General features: G+C 45.2%; 1 protein-coding gene across 1 annotated transcript; it reads left to right on the plus strand.

Moving 5' to 3' along the window:
- The first annotated feature begins 64 nt into the window (after window positions 1–64).
- Window positions 65–14,674, plus strand: LOC121571336 (E3 ubiquitin-protein ligase TRIM39-like). The gene is made up of 9 exons (XM_041882742.1): window positions 65–299; window positions 2,078–2,316; window positions 3,821–4,032; window positions 4,195–4,354; window positions 4,537–4,632; window positions 9,728–9,961; window positions 10,498–10,645; window positions 13,628–13,654; window positions 13,858–14,674. Exons 2-9 carry the CDS (start codon window positions 2,101–2,103, stop codon window positions 14,394–14,396), a joined length of 1,632 nt encoding a protein of 543 aa, XP_041738676.1. The 5' UTR covers window positions 65–299; window positions 2,078–2,100; the 3' UTR covers window positions 14,397–14,674.
- The last annotated feature ends 8,721 nt before the right edge of the window (window positions 14,675–23,395 follow it).

Consider the following 23,395-nt stretch of genomic DNA (forward strand, 5'->3'; position numbering starts at 1 on the left):
GAATGGAATAGAGTCAAACGTGGTTTCCATATGTTTGTGTTTGATACCATTCCATTTAATTCCATTCCAGCCATTACAATGAGCCCGTCATCCTATAGCTCCTCCCACCAGACTCCTCTGGCACACACACACAGACAGGTTTTCCACATAGGCATGCATAGACCAACTTTAATACCGATGAAGACACCTCCTTCAAGGAAAGGGAAATGGTTATTATGTTGGCTGAAATGAAACTCAAGGGAGAAAGTAAATTATCCCCATATGAGCCCAGAGTAAAGGAAGATCACATCATCTGAAAGGTACCAGCAATACTTTTTTTTACATATATAACAGATTTTATGGCTTTTAAGTGTACATCATGCTACTGTCAGGAAATGATGTACGATGCATATACATGTAATAAATGAGATGATGAAATAATGTAGTGTACTATAGATATACTTATCGTACATTTTGACACATTACAGTAATTACTACAATGTTGTTTTTATTTCTGTATCGAAACCAGTCAACAATTTCCCTTATTTAATAACTCCTTGGAAGATAGTGAAAACATAGAAAAAGGACACTTCTACTATCATATACTGTTATTATGTTTGCGGTTTGTGATTGTTTTATTCTTTATTGTGTTCTGATTATTGTGATACGCTAGTTACTGTAGGTACACAAGTGCCTTCAGGCTTTTCTCATTACCTAGGTGTGCCAGTCATACCATCTGTGGGCATACCCGTATGTCTGTGTGCTTACTGCTCACTCTCATTTGGCTAAGGCAAATACCTCAATAGACAATGCACCCTAGAGTCTAGACCATGGATGGCAACTCCAGTCCTCGGGGGCCTGATTGGTGTCAGACTTTTGCCCCAGCTAACACATCTGACTCCAATAATCGTTTCATGATCTTCAGTTTAGAATGCTATAAGTTTAATCAGCTGTGTTTGCTAGGGATGGGAAAAAAGTGTGACACCACTCCGGCCCCCGAGGACTGGAGTTGCCCATCCCTGGTCCGGTTGTACGGTACTCCTACCACCAGAGGGCAGTAGTTCACTGTAATTCAGTGGTGCACTACCTTCCACAACCTCCAAAATTGTGACTTGTGAGTAGTTGAAGTGGGTAGTGAAAAGTAAGACCAAGAATGTACATAAACTCCTTCCTTTCATCAGAACTTGAGAGCCCACATAGGAAAGAGATTACATCTCTGACATGCTTTTAGTCTCTCAGTGAATGATGAATACTTACCCTGCTGAAAAAAACAGAATAGACCAGACTACATTTCAAGCTGGTCCATGCTGGTCATTGCTGTGCTGTTCAAGTATGACCAGCATGATCTAGCTGGTTAGGCTGGCCGACTAGCTGATCAAGCTGGTATGTTGATGATGCTGGTATGCTGATGACCAGTTTAGGCTGATGATGCTGGTATGCTGGTCTATACTGGTCCAGCATGGTCTAAGTCAAGCTGGTCTGACCAGCATGGTCTATCTGGCAAAACCACTCCCATCATTATCATATTTCCCAGCATGCTCTATTGCAGTTAGATTTTTTAAATTGTTTGTTTCAATATATGTTTTTGCATGTACGTTGATTGATTAATTGATTAATTCATCTTATGCTACACAAAGATAAATAACATAAATGTTTCTTAACTAATCGAATAATCCAATCTGTTAGTTGGATTTATTGCACCCGTTACTGAAATAGTTGGTTTAGATGGTTTAGGTAGAATATTTTATTCATCTTTCTAACTCTGGCAGTCATTCTGAATGCAGATAAAAATGTCCCATCAGCACAGTGACTTGAAGGCCTGGTGTGGTGGCTGTATTAGGGAAAAACTAGGCCCTCAAATTAAGGCCTTATATATAATGTATTATCTTCAATAATTAAGCATTTTGATGCTGGTTAACTGCACCACCAGCATATGCTGGTCACCAGTGCCCAAAACACAGTGAAGACAGGTCACCAGCAAAACCAGCACTAGTCACCAGCATATGATAAATATCTCTTAACACCCCCCTCTTTCAACGTAAAAAAAAAAATCAAATTGCAGACAACAAACACTCTCTGAAATACTTCATATTGACAGATTAAAGGAATCCAGCTCCAGACATGGCCTCCTTTTCCTTCTCCTCTGTCTCTGTCTACAAGGACACCCCTGTTCTGATCGAACAACATCTCAAGTGCTCTATTTGTCTGGACCTGTTTGAAAACCCAGTCACCACCCCCTGTGGCCACACCTTCTGCCAGTCCTGCCTGGACCGCAACCTCCAATTGAACGACAACATATGCCCCCTCTGCAAGGAGTATCTGAAGAGGAACCCAAAGGTGAAATATTAGTCTTCTTCTTCTTCTTCTTCTTCTCCTTCTCCTTCAAGACGCATATTTGGAGAAACCGACAGGTAATAAGTCAGTCCAGACATTTAAGTGCTAGAAAAACTAAATATAACACATCCTGTCTTGGCCATTTTCCCAATCAAAATAGTTGTTTGAGGGGATGTATTGTATTGGGGAATGATGTCTGTTGTGTACTATATTTTTCTATGTGGAGGGTGTTGTGTTGATTATGATACTTGTAACTTGTAACCTTTGTTGAACTGAAATTGGTACATAACCAAGTATATGTTATTTTCCAAATCACAAAAATGTATCTGATGTTTTATGCATTGGGCCCGTAACCGAAAGTTCGCTGGTTCGAATCCCTGAGCCGACTAGGTGATAAAGCTGTCGATGTTCCCTTGAGCAAGGCACTTAACCCTAATTGCTCCTGTAAGTCGCTCTGGATAAGAGCGTCTGCTAAATGACAAAAATGTGAACAAAATTGGATGGTACCCTCATTGATCGTGTCACCGCTTATAAATATTTGGTCATCTATATTGATTATAGGCCTTCCTTCAAACAGCATGTTGATGAGTTAGTTAAGAATTAAAACGGGCTGCTTTTATAGGAATATGTCATGCCTTTTGTTAAATAGCAGAAAATCATTCAGTCGACATTCAGTCCTGTCTTAGACTACGGCAATATCATCTATATCAACTCAGCTACCACTGTATTGAAACCACTGGATGCAGTTTATGCATTACGCTTTATTACGTGCGATAGTTTCAGCACACATCACTGAACTCTGTACCAGAAAGTAGGCTGGCCATCTTTGAAGTCTCATAGATGCATTGCACGCTTTTTGTTTATAAATCCACCGTACCTCACTTCTCTGTTAACCTACGGAAATACAAGCTATCAGACACGGTCTCAGGGATGGCTCACTCTGGAGATCCCTTAGATCTCAACAGAGTTAGGTAAATCTGCCTTTAGCTATTTTGCACCTTGCTTGAGGAATGGTCTATAGCCCTCAAACTCAACTCTGGACCTCAAAGCAGGTTCCACTGCATTTTTTCATTGTTCCCATCTAATGAGGGACTGATTGAGACCTGGGACACCAGGTGTGTGCAATTAATTATCAGGTAGAACAGAAAACCAGCAGGCTCCGGACCTCGTAAGGTAAGAGTTGAGTACCCCTGGTCTACAGAGTTCGCTGAAATTGGAGGAATTGGTGAAGAATGTGTTTCTTATGATTCTGTGCTCGATGTTGTTTCTATAAAAATGTGTTTTGTGTTTGTGTTTTTTGCTTGCTTATATATTTGGTAGGTTAACTATACATTTTAAATATGTTTTATAACTTTCCCTAAGTCATTGATGTAAATCAGGAATAAAAAAATACATATTAACTGACTTGCCTTTCTTAATTGTCCCTGAGGTGATAAATAAAGTTGTATTAGATTGAATAATGAACGGATAAACAAAGCATAATAGCGCAATACAATATTACCCACAGGTGAACATCATCCTCAGGACCCTAATCCAAGAACTGAAGAAGGCCCAGGAAAGGAAGCCAGGGGAGTATTCCGGAGCCTTGGGCGAGGTGGCCTGTGATATCTGCACTGAGAAGAAATTCAATGCCCATAAGTCCTGCCTGGTGTGCCTGGCCTCATACTGCGAGACTCACCTGCGAACCCACACCTCTGCAGATAGGCTGAAGGGCCACAGGTTGACTTTGACTTTATTGATTCTTAATCACAGTTCATACAGTTCAAAAACTTGAAGAAACTCAGAACATCATACGAAATAGCATCAGAAAACACACACTTGGATACACTTGTTTTTTATTCTTACTTTTCTTGATTGGAAAGTGTAAAAATGTATACACAGGCTGGTGGCCCCCGTGGAGGACCTGGATGGGAGGGCCTGTCTGACCCACGGTCGACCCCTGGAGCTGTACAGCAGGGCGGAGGGGCGTTGTGTCTGTGCTCTCTGCATGGAGGAGGGTCACGAAGTCGTCTCCACAGAAACGGAGTGGGACAAGAAGAAGGTGAGGTCATAATTCCTAAGGGTTCAATGATGGCTGTAAATGTTTCGCTGTGTTTCCATGTGTATAGTATTGGGTGAGTCTGAAGGAAAGTGTGTATTGAGTGATTATTACATAAAATTACATCAACTATGATAAAACTAAGATATAATTTCCTTTTCTTTCCGTGTTTTTGAATATCCAAGGGTGAGCTGGTCAGCAGCCAAGCTGAGATGCAGGAAAGGATCCTGGAGAGAGAGAGAAAGGTGGAGGAGATCAGGGAATCCATGGACCTCTGCAAGGTGAGTCCTGAGTGATTCAGAGTGAGGTACTACATGTCTACCTGCAAACACAGAGCTGTGCTGTAACAGTGCTCTACAAGAAGAGAGAGAGCGAGAGCAAAGATAGTAAAAAAAAACTAGGCTCTGTGTTTGCAGGTAGACATTAGGTATATACACCACCGGTCAAAAGTTTTAGAACACCTACTCATTCAAGGGTTTTTAATATTTTCTACATTGTAGCAATAATAGTGAAGACATCAAAACTATGAAATAACACATATGGAATCATGTAGTAGCCAAAAAAGTGTTAAACAAATGAAAATATATTTTATATTTAAGATTCTTCAAAGTAGCCACCCTTTGCCTTGATGACAGCTTAGCACACTCTTGGCATTCTCTCAACCAGCTTCATGAGGTAGTCACCTGGAATGCATTTCAATTAACAAGTGTGCCTTCTTAAAAGTTAATTTGTGGAATTGATTTCCTTCTTAATCCGTTTGAGCCAATCAGTTGTGTTGTGACAAGGTAGGGGGGGTATACAGAAGATAGCCCTATTTGGTAAAAGACCAAGTCCATATTATGGCAAAAACAGCTCAAATAAGCAAAGAGAAACGACAGTCCATCATTACTTTAAGACATGAAGGTCAGTCAATACGGAACATTTCAAGAACTTTGTACGTTTCTTCAAGTGCAGTCTCAAAAACCATCAAGCGCTATGATGAAACTGGCTCTCATGAGGACCGCCACAGGAATGGAAGACCCAGAGTTACCTCTGCTGCAGAGGAAAAGTTCAATAGAGTTAACAGCCTCAGAAATTGCAGCCCAAATAAATGCTTCTCAGAGTTCAAGTAACAGACACATCTCAACATCAACTGTTATATAATAATAATAATAATATGCCATTTAGCAGACGCTTTTATCCAAAGCGACTTACAATCATGCGTGCATACATTTTTTGTGTATGGGTGGTCCCGGGGATCGAACCCACTACCTTGGCGTTACAAGCACCGTTCAGAGGAGACTGTGTGAATCAGGCCTTCATGGTTGAATTGCTGCAAATAAACCACTACTAAAGGACACCAATAATAAGAAGAGACTTGCTTGGGCTGAGAAACATGAGTAATGGACATTAGACTGGTGGAAATTTGTCATTTGGTCTGGAGTCCAAATTGGAGATTTTTGGTTCCAACCGCCATGTCTTTGTGAGACGCAGTGTGGGTGAACGGATGATCTCCGCATGTGTATTTCCCACCGTAAAGCATGGAGGAGGTGTTATGGTGTGAGGGTTCTTTGCTGTCTGTGATTTATTTAGAATTCAAGGCACACTTAACCAGCATGGCTACCACAGCATTCTGCAGCGATACGCCATCCCATCTGGTTTGGGCTTAGTGGGACTATCATTTGTTTTTCAACAGGACAATGACCCAACAAGGGCTACTTGACCAAGAAGGAGAGTGATGTAGTGCTGCATCAGATGACCTGGTCTCCACAATCCCCTGACCTCAACCAAATTGAGATGGTTTGGGATGAGTCGGACCGCAGAGTGAAGGAAAAGCAGCCAACAAGTGCTCAGCATATGTGGGAACTCCTTCGAGACTGTTGGAAAAGCATTCCAGGTGAAGCTGGTTGAGAGAATGCCAAGAGTGCGCAAAGCTGTCATCAAGGCTGTCACGCCCTGACATTGAGATCTCTAGTTGAGTTGGTCAGGGTGTGAAATCTAGTTTATATATTTCTATGTTGGCCGGGTGTGGTACCCAATCATAGGCTGCTGTCGGTCGTTGTCTCTGATTGGGGATCATACTTAGGCAGCCATGTTGCCTACCTTAGTTGTGGGATCTTGTTTCTGTTTGGCTTGTTTGATGTTTAGCCTCTCGAACTTCAAGTTCTGTTGGATTTTGTTATTTTGTCGGTGTTTATTAAAATAAACGACTATGTACGCATACCACTCTGCACCTTGGTCCGATCCTTTACACAACGAACGTGACAGAAGATCCCACCACCAATGGACCAAGCAGCGTGGCCAGGAGGAGCAGACATGCTGGACACAGGTGGGGAAAACATTCTGGACACAGGAGGAGATATTGGCCGGTAAGGGACCCTGGGCGAAGGAAGAAGCCCAGCCAAGAGAGAAAAAACGGCGACTCAAAAGTTCCCGCTCACGAAGGAAGCCCGAGAGGCAGCCCCAATAAAAAAAAATTGGGGGCACACGGGGTGGTTGACGGAGCAGCAGGAGGCCCTGGAAGGGCTGATTGTGGAGAGGGAGATGGCGAGAGAAGAAGCCGCTATGATAGATGCCCTCCAAGACCTGCAGCTCAGTACTCTGAGAGAGGAGACCACCGCCTTACAGGAGCTGTTAGTTAAGAGGGAGCAGATGCTCTCCCTTCAGAAGGAGGCGCTGCAGGAGGCCCACAGGGAGAAGGAGTCAGTGGATGCACGGAGAGAGGAGCTGGCCAGGCAACAGGAGGAGCTGAGAGAGGAGTTAACCCTCCAGCAGCAGAGAGCTCAGGCCTTAGAGCAGAGGCTGGCGGAGCCAGGTTTAGCATAGCCAACTCCCCGCACTCGCTTTGAGGAGCGTGTGACCGTGCAGGCACCAGGCTATGCGCCGGCTTTACGCACTGTGCCACCAGTGCGCCTTCACAGACCGGTACGGCCCGTGCCTGCTCCTCGCACCAAACCAGTGGTGCGTGTCTCCAGCCCGGTACGGCCTGTGCCTGCTCCTCGCACCAAACCAGTGGTGCGTGTCTCCAGCCCGGTGCGCCCCGTACCTGCTCCTCGCACCAAACCAGTGGTTCGTCTCCCCAGCCTGGTACGGCCCGTTCCTGCTCCTCGCACCAAACCAGTGGTGCGTGTATCTAGTCCGGTGCGCCCCGTACCTGCTCCTCGCACCAAACCAGTGGTGCGTGTCTCCAGTCCAGTATGGCCCGTACCTGCTCCTCGCACCAAACCAGCGGTGCGTGTATCTAGTCCGGTGTGCCCAGTACCTGCTCCTCGCACCAAACCAGTGGTGCGTGTCTCCAGTCCAGTATGGCCCGTACCTGCTCCTTGCACCAAACCAGTGGTGCGTGTCCCCAGCCTGGTACGGCCCGTACCTGCTCCTCGCATCAAACCAGAGGTGCGTGTCTCCAGCCCGGTGCGCCCCGTACCTGCTCCTCGCACCAAACCAGTGGTGCGAGTCTCCAGTCCGGTACAGCCCGTACCTGCTCCTCGCACCAAACCAGTGGTGCGTGTCCCCAGCCTGATACGACCCGTGCCTGCTCCTCGCACCAAACCAGTGGTGCCTGTCTCCAGCCCGGTGCGCCGCATACCTGCTCCTCGCACCAAACCAGTGGTGCGTGTCTCCAGCCCGGTGCGCCCCATACCCGCTCCTCGCACCAAACCAGTGGTGCGTATCTCCAGTACGGTACGGCCCGTGCCTGCTCCTCGCACCAAACCAGTGGTGCGTGTCCACAGCCCAGTGCGTCATGTGCCAGCGCCAGTGATGATCCATGGCACGAAGCCACCAGTGATGATCCATGGCACGAAGCCTCCAGAGATGATCCATGGCCTGAAGCCTCCAGTGATGATCCATGGCCCGAAGCCTCCAGTGATGATCCATGGCACGAAGCCTCCAGTGATGATCCATGGCACGAAGCCTCCAGTGATGTTCCATGGCACGAAGCCTCCAGTGATGATCCCTGGCAAGTAGCCTCCTGTGATGGTCCATGGCCCGGAGCCTAGTCCAGCTCCAGTCAGCTGCTCCACTCCAGTGCCAGAGCAGTCCGCTCCACCGGTGCCAAGTCCAGCTCCGGTCAGCTGCTCCACTCCAGTGCCAGAGTAGTCCGCTCCACCGGTGCTTAGTCCAGCTCCGGTCAGTTGCTTCACTCCAGTGCCAGAGCAGTCCACTCCACCGGTGCCAAGTCCAGCTCCGGTTATCTGCTCCACTCCAGTGCCAGAGTAGTCCGCTCCACCGGTGCCCAGTCCAGCTCCGGTTATCTGCTCCCTACCAGAGCCGGGGAAGTCCACTTCACTGGTGCCCAGCCCGGGTCCGGTCGTCTATTCTTCCCCCATGCCGGAGCCATCCGCTCCACCGGGGTCCGAGCCGGAGCCAGACGTCAACCCCTCTCCAGGGTCGGGGTCTCCCACACCAGGGTCCAGACAGGACTTGGTGCATCGCGGGAGGACTGCTGGGCCGGGACCAGACGTCAGCGCCTCTCCAGGGTCCAGATAGTGCTTGGTGCATTGTGGGAGGACTGAGAGGGGGAGCATCGCGCTGGGGTCCAGACCGGACCGGGCGTGCAAAGGGGAGGCAGGATGGGAGAAGAGTTTACTGCCTACGTCAGGTCCGAAGCCGGAGCCGGAGCCGCCACCGAGGCTAGATGTCCACCCGGACCCTCCCCTAATGAGTCAGGTTTTTGCGGCCGGACTGTCACGCCCTGACATTGAGATCTCTAATAGAGTTGGTCAAGGTGTGAAATCTAGTTTATATATTTCTATGTTGGCCAGGTGTGGTTCCCAATCAGAGGCAGCTGTCGGCCGTTGTCTCTGATTGGGGATCATACTTAGGCAGCCATGTTGCCTACCTTAGTTGTGGGATCTTGTTTCTGTTTGGCTTGTTTGATGTTTAGCCTCTCGAACTTCAAGTTCTGTTGGATTTTGTTATTTTGTCGGTGTTTATTAAAATAAACGACTATGTACGCATACCATGCTGCAACTTGGTCCGATCCTTTACACAACGAATGTGACAAAGGCAAAGGGTGGCTATTTGAAGAATCTCAAGTATAAAATATATTTTGATTTGTTTAACACTTTTTTGGTTACTACATGATTCCGTATGTGTTATTTCATTGTTTTGATGTCTTCACTATTATTCTGTATGAGTCAGAGTAAGGTACTACAAGTCTACATGCAGATACAGAGATGGAGGACTGTAACAGTGAGATAGTTCAACATGAGACAGAGACCTGTTGCTCATAGAGAGGGACAAGAGATACAGAGCGTGAGACATGCATACATAAAGAGACCTGGAGACAAAGCACAGATAAAGGTAAAGTGAGAAAGACAGTGAGGCAAACACAGAGAGGGAATGAGATAGACATTGAGGTGATACTGAGTTGTTGTCCACCATCTATCTCTTTAGGCCCAACTGGATAGGGAGAGGAGGGAGATAGACTCTGTGTTTGAAGTGGTTATGATAGCTGTAGAGGAGACCCAGCGAGAGGCTCTCAGGCCCCTGGAGGAGAGGCAGCAGGATGTGGAGAGAGAGGCAGGAGAACTCACCCAGGAGCTGCAGAGAGAGATCAGACAACTGAGAGACATCATCGATCAACTGGAGGACGTTGCTAACCTAGAGGATCACATTCACTTCCTGCAGGTGAGTGACTTTACTTGAACTTAAACCATTTTGCTCTATGAGGAGCATAGGTCATCCACAAATGATTCCTCCCGGCACCGCATTGTATCGCTCTAGTTGACTGAACAGTCTGCAAGCTGCTCGCACTCTGTATTGGGCTAGATGATTGAAAAGTCTGCAAGCTGCTCGCACTCTTTTTTGTGCTAGATGATTGAGTAGTCTGCAAGCTGCTCGCACTCTTTTTTGTGCTAGATGATTGAATAGTCTGCAAGCTGCTCGCACTCTGTATTGGGCTAGGTGACTGAAAAGTCTGCAAGCTGTTCCTAAGTTGGTTTATGCATGTGTTTGTGTACCAGTATGTGTGAAATGGATGGATTGTACTGGGCTGGGTTGTCTATTGTCTGTCAAATTGTTTTTGAATTAGAATTATATAATTATACACTATAATGATATAATGAAATAAAGCTGTTGAATCATCTTTCTCTGTGACACTGTCTCTCTTTTCCTCTCTCTCCCTCTCTCCCCTCCCCTCTTCTATCCATATGTCTCTCCACCAGACCTTCCCATCTCTGTCATGGCTGGGTGATGGTAGAGACTGGACTGAGGTCTCTCTTGATACCAAAGTCTCCTTTGGCACCATGAGAAGCAGCTGTTCAGCCATGATGGAGAAAATTGAACAGGAGCTTGAGAAGCTCTCCTCGATTGGTAAGATAAAGACAGTGTTGAAAACCATACATATACAGTGCATTCAGAAAGTATTCAGACCCCTTGACTTTTTCCACATTTTGTTACGTTCCAGCCTTATTCTAAAATGGATTAAATAAAAAAATTTCCTCATCAATCTACACACAATACCCCATAATGACAAAGTGAAAACAGGGTTTTTGAAAAACTGAAATACCTTATTTACATATGTATTCAGACCCTTTGCTATGAGACTCGAAATTGAGCTCAGGTGAATCCTGTTTCCATTGATCATCCTTGAGATGTTTCTACAACTTAATTTGAGTCCACCTGTGGTAAATTGATTGGACATGATTTGGAAAGGCACACACGTGTCTATACAGTGAGGGAAAAAAGTATTTGATCCCCTGCTGATTTTGTACGTTTGCCCACTGACAAAGACATGATCAGTCTATAATTTTAATGGTAGGGTTATTTGAACAGTGAGAGACAGAATAACAACAGAAAAATCCAGAAAAACGCATGTCAAAAATGTTATAAATTGATTTGCATTTTAATGAGGGAAATAAGTATTTGACCCCTCTGCAAAACATTACTTAGTACTTGGTGGCAAAACCCTTGTTGGCAATCACAGAGGTCAGACGTTTCTTGTAGTTGGCCACCAGGTTTGCACACATCTCAGGAGGGATTTTGTCCCACTCCTCTTTGCAGATCTTCTCCAAGTCATTAAGGTTTCGAGCCTGACGTTTGGCAACTCGAACCTTCAGCTCCCTCCACAGATTTTCTATGGGATTAAGGTCTGGAGACTGGCTAGGCCACTCCAGGACCTTAATGTGCTTATACTTGAGCCACTCCTTTGTTGCCTTGGCCATGTGTTTTGGGTCATTGTCAGGCTGGAATATTCATCCACGACCCATTTTCAATGCCCTGGCTGAGGGAAGGAGGTTCTCACCCAAGATTTGACGGTACATGGCGCCGTCCATCGTCCCTTTGATGCGGTGAAGTTGTACTGTCCCCTTAGCAGAAAAACACCCCCAAAGCATAATGTTTCCACCTCCATGTTTGACGGTTGGGATGGTGTTCTTGGGGTCATAGGCAGCATTCCTCCTCCTCCAAACACGGCGAGTTGAGTTGATGCCAAAGAGCTCGATTTTGGTCTCATCTGACCACAACACTTTCACCCAGTTCTCCTCTGAATCATTCAGATGTTCATTGGCAAACTTCAGACGGGCCTGTATATGTGCTTTCTTGAGCAGGGGGACATTGCGGGCGCTGCAGGATTTCAGTCCTTCACGGCGTAGTGTGTTACCAATTGTTTTCTTTGTGACTATGGTCCCAGCTGCCTTGAGATCATTGACAAGATCCTCCCGTGTAGTTCTGTCTGATTCCTCACCGTTCTCATGATCATTGCAACTCCACAAGGTGAGATCATGCATGGAGCCCCAGGCCGAGGGAGATTGACAGTTATTTTGTGTTTCTTCCATTTGCGAATAATCGCACCAACTGTTGTCACCTTCTCACCAAGCTACTTGGCGATGGTCTTGTAGCCCATTCCAGCCTTGTGTAGGTCTACAATCTTGTCCCTGACATCCTTGGAGAGCTCTTTGGTCTTGGCCATGGTGGAGAGTTTGGAATCTGATTGATTGATTGCTTCTGTGGACAGGTGTCTTTTATACAGGTAACAAGCTGAGATTAGGAGCACTCCCTTTAAGAGTGTGCTACTAATCTCAGCTCGTTACCTGTATAAAAGACACCTGGGAGCCAGAAATATTTCTGATTGAGAGGGGGTGAAATACTTATTTCCCTCATTAAAATGAAAATCAATTTATAAAATTTTTGACATGCGTTTTTCTGGATGTTTTTGTTGTTATTCTGTCTCTCACTGTTCAAATAAACCTACCATTAAAATTATAGACTGATCATTTCTTTGTCAGTGGGCAAACGTACAAAATCAGCAGGGGATCAAATACTTTTTTCCCTCACTGTATAAGGTCCAACAGTTGGCACTGCATGTAAGAGCAAAAACCAAGCCATGAGGTCGAATGAATTGTCCATAGAGCTCCGAGACAGGATTGTGTCGAGGCACAGATCTGGGGAAGGGTACCAAAAAATGTCTGCAGCATTGAAGGTCTGCAGCATTGAAGGTCATTCTTAAATGGAAGAAGTATGGAACCACCAAGACTCTTCCTAGAGCTTGCCGCCCAGCCAAACTGAGCAATCGGGGGAGAAGGGCCTTGGTCAGGGAGGTGAACAAGAATACAATGTTCCCTCTGACAGTTTTTCAGCGGCAGGGACTGGGAGACTAGTCAGGATCGAGGGAAAGATGAACGACGCAAAGTACAGAGAGATCCTTGATGAAAACTTGCTCCAGAGCACTAAGGACCTCAGACTGGGGCGAAGGTTCACCTTCCAACAGGACAACGACCCTAAGCACACAGCCAAGATAACGCATGAGTGGCTTCGGACAAGTCTCTGAATGTCCTTGAGTGGCCCAGCCAGAGCCCGGACTTGAACCCGATCTAACATCTCTGGAGAGACCTGAAAATAGCTGTGCAACGACACTCCCCATCCAACCTGACAGAGCTTGAGAGGATCTGCAGAGAAGAATGGGAGAAACTCCCCAAATACAGGTGTGCCAAGCTTGTAACATCATACCTAAGAAGACTCGAGGCAGTAATCACTGCCAAAGGTGCTTCCACAAAGCACTGAGTAAAGGGCCTGAATACTTATGTAAACGTAATATTTCAGTTTTGTATTTTTTTAATACATTTGCAAAAAAAATTCTAACAACCTGTTTTTGCTTTTTCATTATGGGGTATTGTGTGTAGATTGATGAGGGGGAATAAAGCTGTAAGGTAACAAAATGTGGAAGAAGTCAAGGAGTTTGAATACTTTCTGAATGCACCGTACATTTTAGATATTTAATCCGCATACAGGGTTTTTTGTTTAGCTTTGTCATACTACAATTGACCATGACAGCCCAAAAATGTGTTTCTTCCACAGAACTTGAGAGGATCCTAAAGTTTGCAGGTGTGTATTGTTTCATTTCATGGTAAAAATACATGAGCATATAAAGACTTCAATCTGCATTAGCGTACATTGATCTCAACCACATTCATTTTGTAGTAGGCCACATTTGAACCTCATTCAGGCCAACTCATAGGCCTTGTATATGCCCAAATACTGTGCTGTATCTTGTCATAACAATAACGTCCATATCTGATATTATTCAGTTGATGTGACCCTGGACCCAGACACAGCCAACATACAGCTGGTTCTCTCTGAGGACGGGAAAGAGGTGAGAGACGGAGGGAAGATACAGGACCTCCCTGACCGTCCAGATCGCTTTGATCACTTCGGCAGCGTCCTGGGGCACAACATGTTAACCTCTGGGAGATCATACTGGGAGGTGGACGTCGGGAACAAGACGGGTTGGGATCTGGGAATAGCAAGAGGAGACGCCAACAGGAAGGGGAAACTCTCTGTGAATCCTACTAATGGTTACTGGGCAATAGTGCATTATAATGGGGCCCAATATGGAGCCTTGGGGGATCCTCCTTTTCTCCTGTCACTGAGAGAGAAACCTCAGAAGGTGGGGGTGTTTGTGGATTATGAGGAAGGGTTGGTGTCTTTTTATGATGTGGATGCTAAGGCTCATATACATTCTTTCACTGGGTATTCCTTCACTGGGGAAATGTATCCATATCTCAGCCCACATCTTCTGAATGGGAAGAAGAACTCAGATCCACTGGTCATCACAAACACAGGCTGATCACTCATTGTTTGGCCTTGAAGGTGAAAGACTTGCTTCAGGCTGGGATTAGGGCTACAGCTAGGGTTAGGGTTGGGTTAGGATCAGATACAAATATTGTATTTTTTCACTTTATTACACATAGAAATATTTGAATTATTAATACATATACAGTGCCTTCAGAAAATTCACACACTATTTCTACATTTTGTTGTGTTACAGCCCGGATTTAAAATTAAATTGAGACTTTTTGTCACTGGCCTACACACGATACCGCATAATGTCAAAGTGGAATTATATTTTTCGAAACGTTTACAAATTAATAAAAAATGAAAAGCTGAAATGTCTTGAGTCAACTTTTGTTATGGCAAGCCTAAATAAGTTAAAGAGTAAAAATGTGCTTAACAAGTCACATGAACTCCCTCTTTGTGCAATAATAGTGTTTAACATTATTTTTCTATAACTACGCCATCTCTGTACCCCACACATACAATTACAGTGCCTTCAGAAAGTCTTCATACCCCTTGACTTATTCCACATTTTGTCATGTTACAGCCTGAATTCAAAATTGATTAAATATTTTTTTTCTCAGCCACACAATAACCCATAATGGCCATGTGAAAACATGTGTTTTTACATACAGTTGAAGTTGGAAGTTTACATACACCTTAGCCAAATACATTTAAACTCAGTTTTTCACAATTCCTGACATTTAATCCTAGTAAAAATTACCTGTCTTAGGTCAGTTAGGATCACCACTTTATTTTAAGAATGTGAAATAATAATAGTAGAGAGAATGATTTATTTCAGCTTTTATTTCTTTCATCACATTCCCAGTGGGTCAGAAGTTTACATACACTCAATTAGTATTTGGTAGCATTGCCTTTAAATTGTTTAACTTGGGTCAAACGTTTCAGGTAGCCTTCCACAAGCTTCCCACAATAAGTTGGGTGAATTTGGCCCATTCCTCCTGACAGAGCTGGTGTAACAGAGTCAGGTTTGTAGGCCTCCTTGCTCACACACGCTTTTTCAGTTCTGCCCACAAATTTTCTATAGGATTGAGGTCAGGGCTTTGTGATGGCCACTCCAATACCTTGACTTTGTTGTCCTTAAACCATTTTGCCACAACTTTGGAAGTATGCTTGAGGTCATTGTCCATTTGGAAGACCCATTTGCGACCAAGCTTCAACTTCCTGACTGATGTCTTGAGATGTTGCTTCAATATATCCACATCATTTTCCTTCCTCATGATGCCATCTATTTTGTGAAGTGCACCAGTCCCTCCTGCAACAAAGCGCCCCCACAACATGATGCTGTCACCCCCGTGCTTCACGGTTGGGATGGTGTTCTTTGGCTTGCAAGCCATCCCCTTTTTCCTCCAAACATAACAATGGTCATTATGGCCAAATAGTTCTATTTTTGTTTCATCAGACCAGAGGACATTTCTCCAAAAAGTACGATCTTTGTCCCCATGTGCAGTTGCAAACCGTAGTCTGGCTTTTTAATGGCGGTTTTGGAGCAGTGGCTTTTTCCTTGCTGAGCGGCCTTTCAAGTTATGATGATATAGGACTCGTTTTACTGTGGATATAGATCGTTTTGTACCTGTTTCCTCCAGCATCTCCACAAGGTCCTTTGCTGTTGTTCTGGGATTGATTTGCACTTTTCGCACCAAAGTACATTCATCTCTTGGAGACAGAATGCGTCTCCTTCCTGAGCGGTATGATGGCTGCGTGGTCCCATGGTGTTTATACTTGCGTACTATTGTTTGTACAGATGAACGTGATACCTTCAGGCGTTTGGAAATTGCTCCCAAGGATGAACCAGACTTGTGGAGTTCTACAAAAAAAAAGCATCGGAGGTCTTGGCATTTCTTCATTTTCCCATGATGTCAAGCAAAAGAGGCACTGAGTTTGAAGGTAGGCCTTGAAATACATCCACAGTTACACCTCCAATTGACTCAAATGATGTCAATTAGCCTATCAGAAGCTTCTAAAGCCATGACATCATTTTCTGGAATTTTCCAAGCTGTTTAAAGGCACAGTCAACTTAGTGTATGTAAACTTCTGACCCACTGGAATTGTGATACAGTGAGTTATAAGTGAAATAATCTGTCTGTAAACAATTGTTGGAAAAATGACTTGTCATGCACAAAGTAGATTTCCTAACCGACTTGCCAAAACTATAGTTTGTTAACAAGAAATGTGTGGAGTGGTTGAAAAACGAGTTTTAATGACTCCAACCTAAGTGTATGTAAACTTCCGACTTCAACTGTAAGTATTAACACCCCTGAGTCAATACTTTGTAGAATCACCTTTAGCAGCGATTACAAGTGTGAGTCTTTCTGAGTAAGTCTCTAAAAGCTTTCCACACCTGGATTGTACAATATTTGCCCATTTCTTCTTTTTTTATTCAGAAAACAGCGTGCTGCAAAAAGAAATGGCTTCCAAAAATGTAATTAACCTAACGATACAATTTAAAACCAATGCTGCTTGTTGACCTAATTCCTATACAGTTTTTCTAATGTACAGTATTATGCAACTAAGTAACAGTATTTTACTTTATAAAGTTACTAGTTGCAGTTGTTCACATTTTTGTATAATGCAGGATGTACTGTAAATGTACTGTAGATAAGTGTTATCACAGAGAGTTCCCAGCCCATACAAGTACTGGGAACGGTGTAGATGACGTCGACAATAATACACACATCAGTGTTAGAATCTGCCCATAACAGTTTACAGTGTTGGAAAACTCCCAGATGGTGTCAGTCCTTCCCTTCTAATATAAAGAAGGTACTTCCACAAGGTCAAATGGGTTTTGAGCAAGAAGAGGAGAATCAGCATCAGACTGAACAACTCCAGGTAAAGTTTGTGGGAAGGAAAGAATGTTTAGAATTAGGAATTAGAATAATTTAATAGGATCTCAATGAGAGAACGTTTCAGTATTCAGATGTGTTTTCATGTAGGCCAGGTTTAGGGTCAGTTGGAATTGGAATTGCAGGCAGTCAATTCAGAAAGTAAACTTAAATTACAATTGTATATATTTTTTAAAGGCATCTACTTTCAATAACTTCTCAATAAACTATACTGAACAAAAATAGAAACGCAACATGCAACAATTTCAAAGATTTTACTGCTTTACAGTTCAAATGAGAATATCAGTCAATTTAAATGAATTAGTTAGGCCCTAATCTATGGATTTCACATGACTGGGAATACAGATATGCATCTGTTGGTCACAGATACCTTTAAAAAAAATGGGCCTCACAATGGGACTCAGGAACTCATCAGAGTATTTCTGTGCATTCAAATTGCCATTGATAAAATGCAATTGTTTTTGTTGTCCGTAGTTTATAACTTCCCATACCATAACCCTACCACCAACATGGGGCACTCTGTTCACAACGTTGACAGCAGCAAACCGCTCGCCCACACGACGTGTGGGGATCTATTTTCTTACAACTAGATGTGATGCCTAGCTTAGAAAGAATACATTAATGATTAAACATAATAGGTTTGTGCTGTACTGATATAGATTGTTTAACATAACAAGCTGTGATTAATGTGAGGAACCGTTAGGGGGTAGGCTGAGATAGACTCACACACACACACACTGCCTCTTTGTTAAACTGCTCAAGGACATGTGTTCTGCTGCAATGAAGAAGAACAAACTATGTCTGAGGTTGCTGACTCGAGACAAGTTGTAAAGATAACAACTAATGCCCGGCAACAGTGAAGCGCCAAGGGGCTGGGACCAGCCTGAGCGCCATCGATAGGTTGGGTAAGTTTAAACCACACCCAGCCTCTATTCTGACAGGCCCAGCAGGGAGCGGGAACTATCTCTGTCAGAGTATTTAAAGAAGAACTTATAACAATAGCTCAGTTTTCTGTCTGCCCTGCGTGGTGTTTCAGTGGGCCCGTATATACGAACATCATATTTACCATTCAAGTGTTTGCATTAATTAAAATACTAGTCTATTTTAGAAGACGTGTATTAACCTCTTTTTGTTCCTATACCAGATTTGAATTGACGCAACTTAACAGACGCCATACACGTGTTATGCGGTTGTGAGGCCAGTTGGACGTACTGCCAAATTCCCTTAAACAATGTTGGAGGCGGCTTATGGTAGAGAAATGAACATTAAACTCTCTGGCAACAGCTCTGGTGGATATTCCTGCAGTCAGCATGCCAATTGCACTCTCCCTCAAAACTTGAGGCATCTGTGGCATTGTGTTGTGTGACAAAACTGCACATTTTAGAGTGGCGTTTTATTATCCCCAGCACAAGGTGCACCTGTGTAATGATCATGCTGTTCAATCAGCTTATTGATATGCCACACCTGTCAGGTGGATGGATTATCTTGGCAAAGAAGTAATGCTCACTAACGGGGATGTAAACAAATTTGTGCACAGAATTTGAGTGAAATAAGCTTTTTGTGTGTATGGAAAATTTCTGGGATCTTTTATTTCAGCTCATGAAACATGGGATCAACACTTTACATGTTGCGTTTGTAGAGAGTACAAACAAGGAATTTAAATTAAAATCACTTCCTGAATTGGGCTTTAATAAATTGACCACTGATGAATGTTAAAATTTGTGTGTTTTCTTTTTTCCTTTTCTCCAAAGCAGACAGAATAAACTTCACCCGTCTCGCTGCAATTCTTATTTTTCTGGCCATCACTCACATCACTCAAGGAGAGGTCAGTGATGACCACAACAACGAAACAAGCAGCGTCGCTCAGCCACTGCACACTACTGTAACGACTTGGCCTGAAAGAACATCATGAAGTCCTCCTTCAACACAACGAGTGGAGAAGGTACTGTAGGACCCGACTGACTACATAGTTCATAGATAAAAGACAACAAATATTGTTATTTGTAACGGAAGTAATGTTAATGTGGCATATTTTAAGAAAAGAGACACAAATCTATATATTGCATGGAAGTGGTACAAAACCACTTGAATCAACTTCCTCACAAGTACTGTATAGCTATAGCAGTATGCTAGGTGGTTTCGTAACAATAAGTGCAACATTAACATTCGGACTGAGACAGCTAGGCTAGGCTAGCTAGTTTTTCAGCTGCAAGGTCTGGGAGACTTGAGGGAACGATGAACGGAGCAAAGTACATAGAGATCCTTGATGAGTGCTCAGGACCTCAGACTGGGGCGAAGGTTGACCTTCCAACAGGACAATGACTCTAAGCACACAGGCAAGACAACGCAGTAGTGGCTTCGGGACAAGTCTCTGAATGTCCTTGAATGGCCCAGCCAGAGCCCGGACTTGAACCCGATCGAACATCTCTGGAGAGACCTGAAAATAGCTGTGCAGCGACGCTCCCCATCCAACCTGACAGAGCTTGAGAGGATCTGCAGAGAAAAATTTGAGAAACTCCCCAAATACAGGTGTGCCAAGCTTGTAGTGTCATACCCAAGAAGATTCAAGGCTGTAATTGATGCCAAAGGTGCTTCAACAAAGTACTGAGTAAAGGGTCTGTATACATATGTAAATGTGATATTTCAAATTTGCAAACATTTCTAAAAACCTGTTTTGCTTTGTCATTATGGGGTATTGTGTGTAGATTGATGAGGGGAAAAAACGATTTAATCCATTTTAGAATAAGGCTGTAATGGAACAAAATGTGGAGCAAGTCAAGGGGTCTGAATACTTTCCGAATGCACTGTATATATTGTATTCTACTGTTTTCTAGTCAATGCCACTCTGACATTGCTCATCCTAATATTTACATATTCTTAATTCCATTCTTTTACTTTGAGATTTGTGTGTATTGTTGTGAATTGTTAGATATTACTGCACTATTGGTGCTAGGAACACAAGCATTTCACTACACCCGCAATAACATCTGCTAAATATGTGTATGTGACCAATAAAATGTTATTTTATTTGATATTGCAGAGTTATTAAGGACTCTTATTGTAGATTTGACCTTTTTATTGTTCCTAATGGCAAGCTTTGTGAAATCTCAACAAAGATGCTGTGACGATCCCGGCTGTCTGAGTCGGGTCCTGTCTGGTGACTAGTGTTCCTGCTCGTATTCTCCAGTTTCGAGGGTTCGGGAACGCTCCGGGAGCGCTCTGGTTTTCCGCACCTGCATCCCATCAGCAATCTGCACACCTGGTCCTGATCATCACCCTTCTTAGGCTCTGGCCCAACATCCAGTTCCTGCCGGATCGTGCAGCCATGAACAGTATGTTTGTCAGCGTATCGGCCTTTGAGTTCTAGCGTTAGTTTTGTTGTTTTGCACCTTGTTGATTTGCTGTGTACTCACCTCCGTTTTGTTCTGTCTGCAGTTCTCACCCGGAACCTTCACCCAACCTCTGCCTGATGGTCGGCGGCTGCCGAGCCAGTACCGGACCAACCACTGCACCCTCAACAACCCATCCACGACCCGCTCTGTTCCCTGGATTATTCCGCTTCACTCGGACTCTATAAATAAACACTCCACCTTTGTCTCACGTACCGTGTCCTGGTCTGCTTCTGGTTTCTGGCTTAGTAACGTGACAAACGATCCGGCCAGTAATGAACCCAGCGGACCTGGACTGTTCGCCATGCTATTACCCAGCAGGAGAAGATGTTGGGCTATCACTGTAGCACGGTACTACAGGAGATCGCGTTGTCAGTTGGAACCTTTCACCGGTTGACGGAGGTCCAGAACCTAACGCAAGTGTCCGGTGGAGGATCCACTACCGGTTTCACCCATCTCGCCTGCCGCTTCTGAAGCTGTGTCCATCCGTGAGCCAAGGTTCCAGCGCTCGGATAAGTAGAGGAGGAGAGCTGGGAAGATGCCGTTCCTTCCTTATGCAGTGTGGACTAGTGTTCGATCTACAGCCCTACTCTTATGCCACAGACAAGGCTAGGATAGCCTTTGTGATTGAGTTGCTGCGTGGTCGAGCGCTGAGTGGGCTTCAGCCGTTTGGGAACGACAGGATCCCTGCATGGCTTCATACCAGGGGTTCCACGGCTCGAGATGAGGAAGCTCTTCGACCATTCCGTCCGAGGGAGGGACGCAGCTAGGCGCCTGTTTTTAGCCGCCAAGGAACTCTCAGCGTGGCGACTTCGTGATCGAGTTCAAGGCGTTGGCTGTGGAGAGTGGGTGGAACGAGGAGTCTCTGCAAGCGGCCTTTTACCAGGGTCTGTCGGAGCAGCTCAAGTGATGAGTTGATCTCCTATCCGAGCCTAGTGACCTGGACAGCTTGGTAGCTTTGTCTATTCGGGTGGATAATCGAGTCCGAGAGCGAAGGGAGGGAGAAGCAATGGGTTCCGTCCAACCGATCAGCTTCTCAGGATCCAGTCGGGTCGTCAAACTGCGCGGCTCGCTAAAGTTGGGAGGACTTTTAGCCAGCCAGTTTCGACCTCTCAATACCTCTGTCAGACCCCCGTTTCCCGGCTACCCTTATGAACAGGAATCAGAGCTTAGCGATTAACGCTTTATCGATTCAGGTGCCGATGGAAGCTTTCTAGATGCCGAGTTGGTGGAACAGCTGGGGGCTTTCCAAGGAGCAATTGCCGGAAGCCATTGAAGCTACCACTCTGAGCGGGCAGTAGTCTGGCACAGTATCACGATGAGGACTGAACCCGGTTAAGATGCGGTTGTCGGGGAATCATTCTGAGATGATTTCATTCTTCATTCTGCCGTCTTCCCATGTTCCTCTGGTCCTTGGATACCCTGGCTGAAGGAACACAATCCCACGTTCGATTGGGTGACGGGCAAGGTAACGAGTTGGAGCCTTGATTGTCATGCTAACTGTCTCAAGACTGCCTGCCCCGATTCGGTTCCCAGTCAGGTGATTGAGGCTAAACCCCCAGATTTGTCCCTGGTTCCCGAGACATATCACGATTTGGGGGAAGTTTTCAGTAAGCAGAAGGCTCTGTCACTCCCCTCCCCACCGACCATATGATTGTGCCATCAACCTGGTCCCTGGAGCTGTCTACCCCAAAGGGAAGGTTATACAGTATCTCCCGACCTGAACGTGAGGCGTTGGAGACCTACATCAAGGAGTCCCTAGCTGCTGGTCTCGTTCGTCCCTCGTCATCACCCCCTGGGGGGCAGGGATTCTTCTTTGTAGGTAAGAAGGATGGCTCTCTTGACCGGTGATTATCGGGGGTTGAATGACATCACGGTCAAGAACAAGTATCCCCTGCCCTTGATGAGTTCTGCCTTCGACTCCTCACAGGGTGCTACGGTGTTCACTAAGCTAGACCCTACGCAATGCGTATCACCTGGTCCGGATCAGAGAGGGGGACGAGTGGTTGACGGGTTTCAATACACCGATGGGTCACTGAGTATCAGGTGATGCCGTTTGGACTGACCAATGCTCCAGCGGTATTCCAGAGTATGGTGAACGACGTCCTGAGAGATATGATCGGTCTCTTTGTGTTTGTTTACCTGGATGACATTCTGATCTTCTCGAAGGGAACCTTCCGACCACGTCCAGCATGTCCGGCAGGTTCTGCAGCGATTGTTGGAGAATCGCCTGTTTGTGAAGGCCGAGAAGTGCGAGTTTCACGCCCACGACATCCTTTCTCGGGTACATCATCTCCAGGGGAGAGATTAGGATGGACCAGGAGAAGGTTAGAGCGGTTCTGGAATGGGCCCAGCCCGGTACGAGATTGCAGCTCCAGAGATTTTTTGGGGTTTGCGCAATTTCTACCGCTGATTCATCCGGGATTACAGCCGTGTGGCCGCTCCGTTAACTGCCTTGACTTCCAGCATCAGGACCTAAGTGGAATCCGAGGCGGATCGAGCGTTTCTGGATTTGAAGAGCGATTCTACCAACGCACCGATCTCTCTCAACCGGACACGGCCCGTCAGTTCAGTCGTTGAAGTGGACGCGCGTCTGATGTGGGAGTTGGCGCCATCCTGTCGCAGCGATGCTCCACGGACAGTAAACTCCATCCCTGCGCCTACTACTCTCGTCGCCTTTCGCCTGGGAGAGGAATTGCGATGTGGGTAACCGGGAGCTTCGCGGTGAAACTTGCCTTGGAGAGTGGCGCCACTGGTTT

The sequence above is a fragment of the Coregonus clupeaformis genome, chromosome 8, assembly GCF_020615455.1.
Source record: "Coregonus clupeaformis isolate EN_2021a chromosome 8, ASM2061545v1, whole genome shotgun sequence".
NCBI lineage: Eukaryota > Metazoa > Chordata > Actinopteri > Salmoniformes > Salmonidae > Coregonus > Coregonus clupeaformis.

Coding starts and splice junctions, on each gene's coding strand:
- LOC121571336 (XM_041882742.1), top strand. CDS start 2,101: ATGGCCTCCTTTTCCTTCTCCTCTGTCTCTGTCTACAAGGACACCCCT. Junction 4,033..4,194: donor GATAGGCTGAAGGGCCACAG/GTTGACTTTGAC, acceptor ATGTATACACAG/GCTGGTGGCCCCCGTGGAGG. Junction 4,355..4,536: donor CGGAGTGGGACAAGAAGAAG/GTGAGGTCATAA, acceptor TGAATATCCAAG/GGTGAGCTGGTCAGCAGCCA.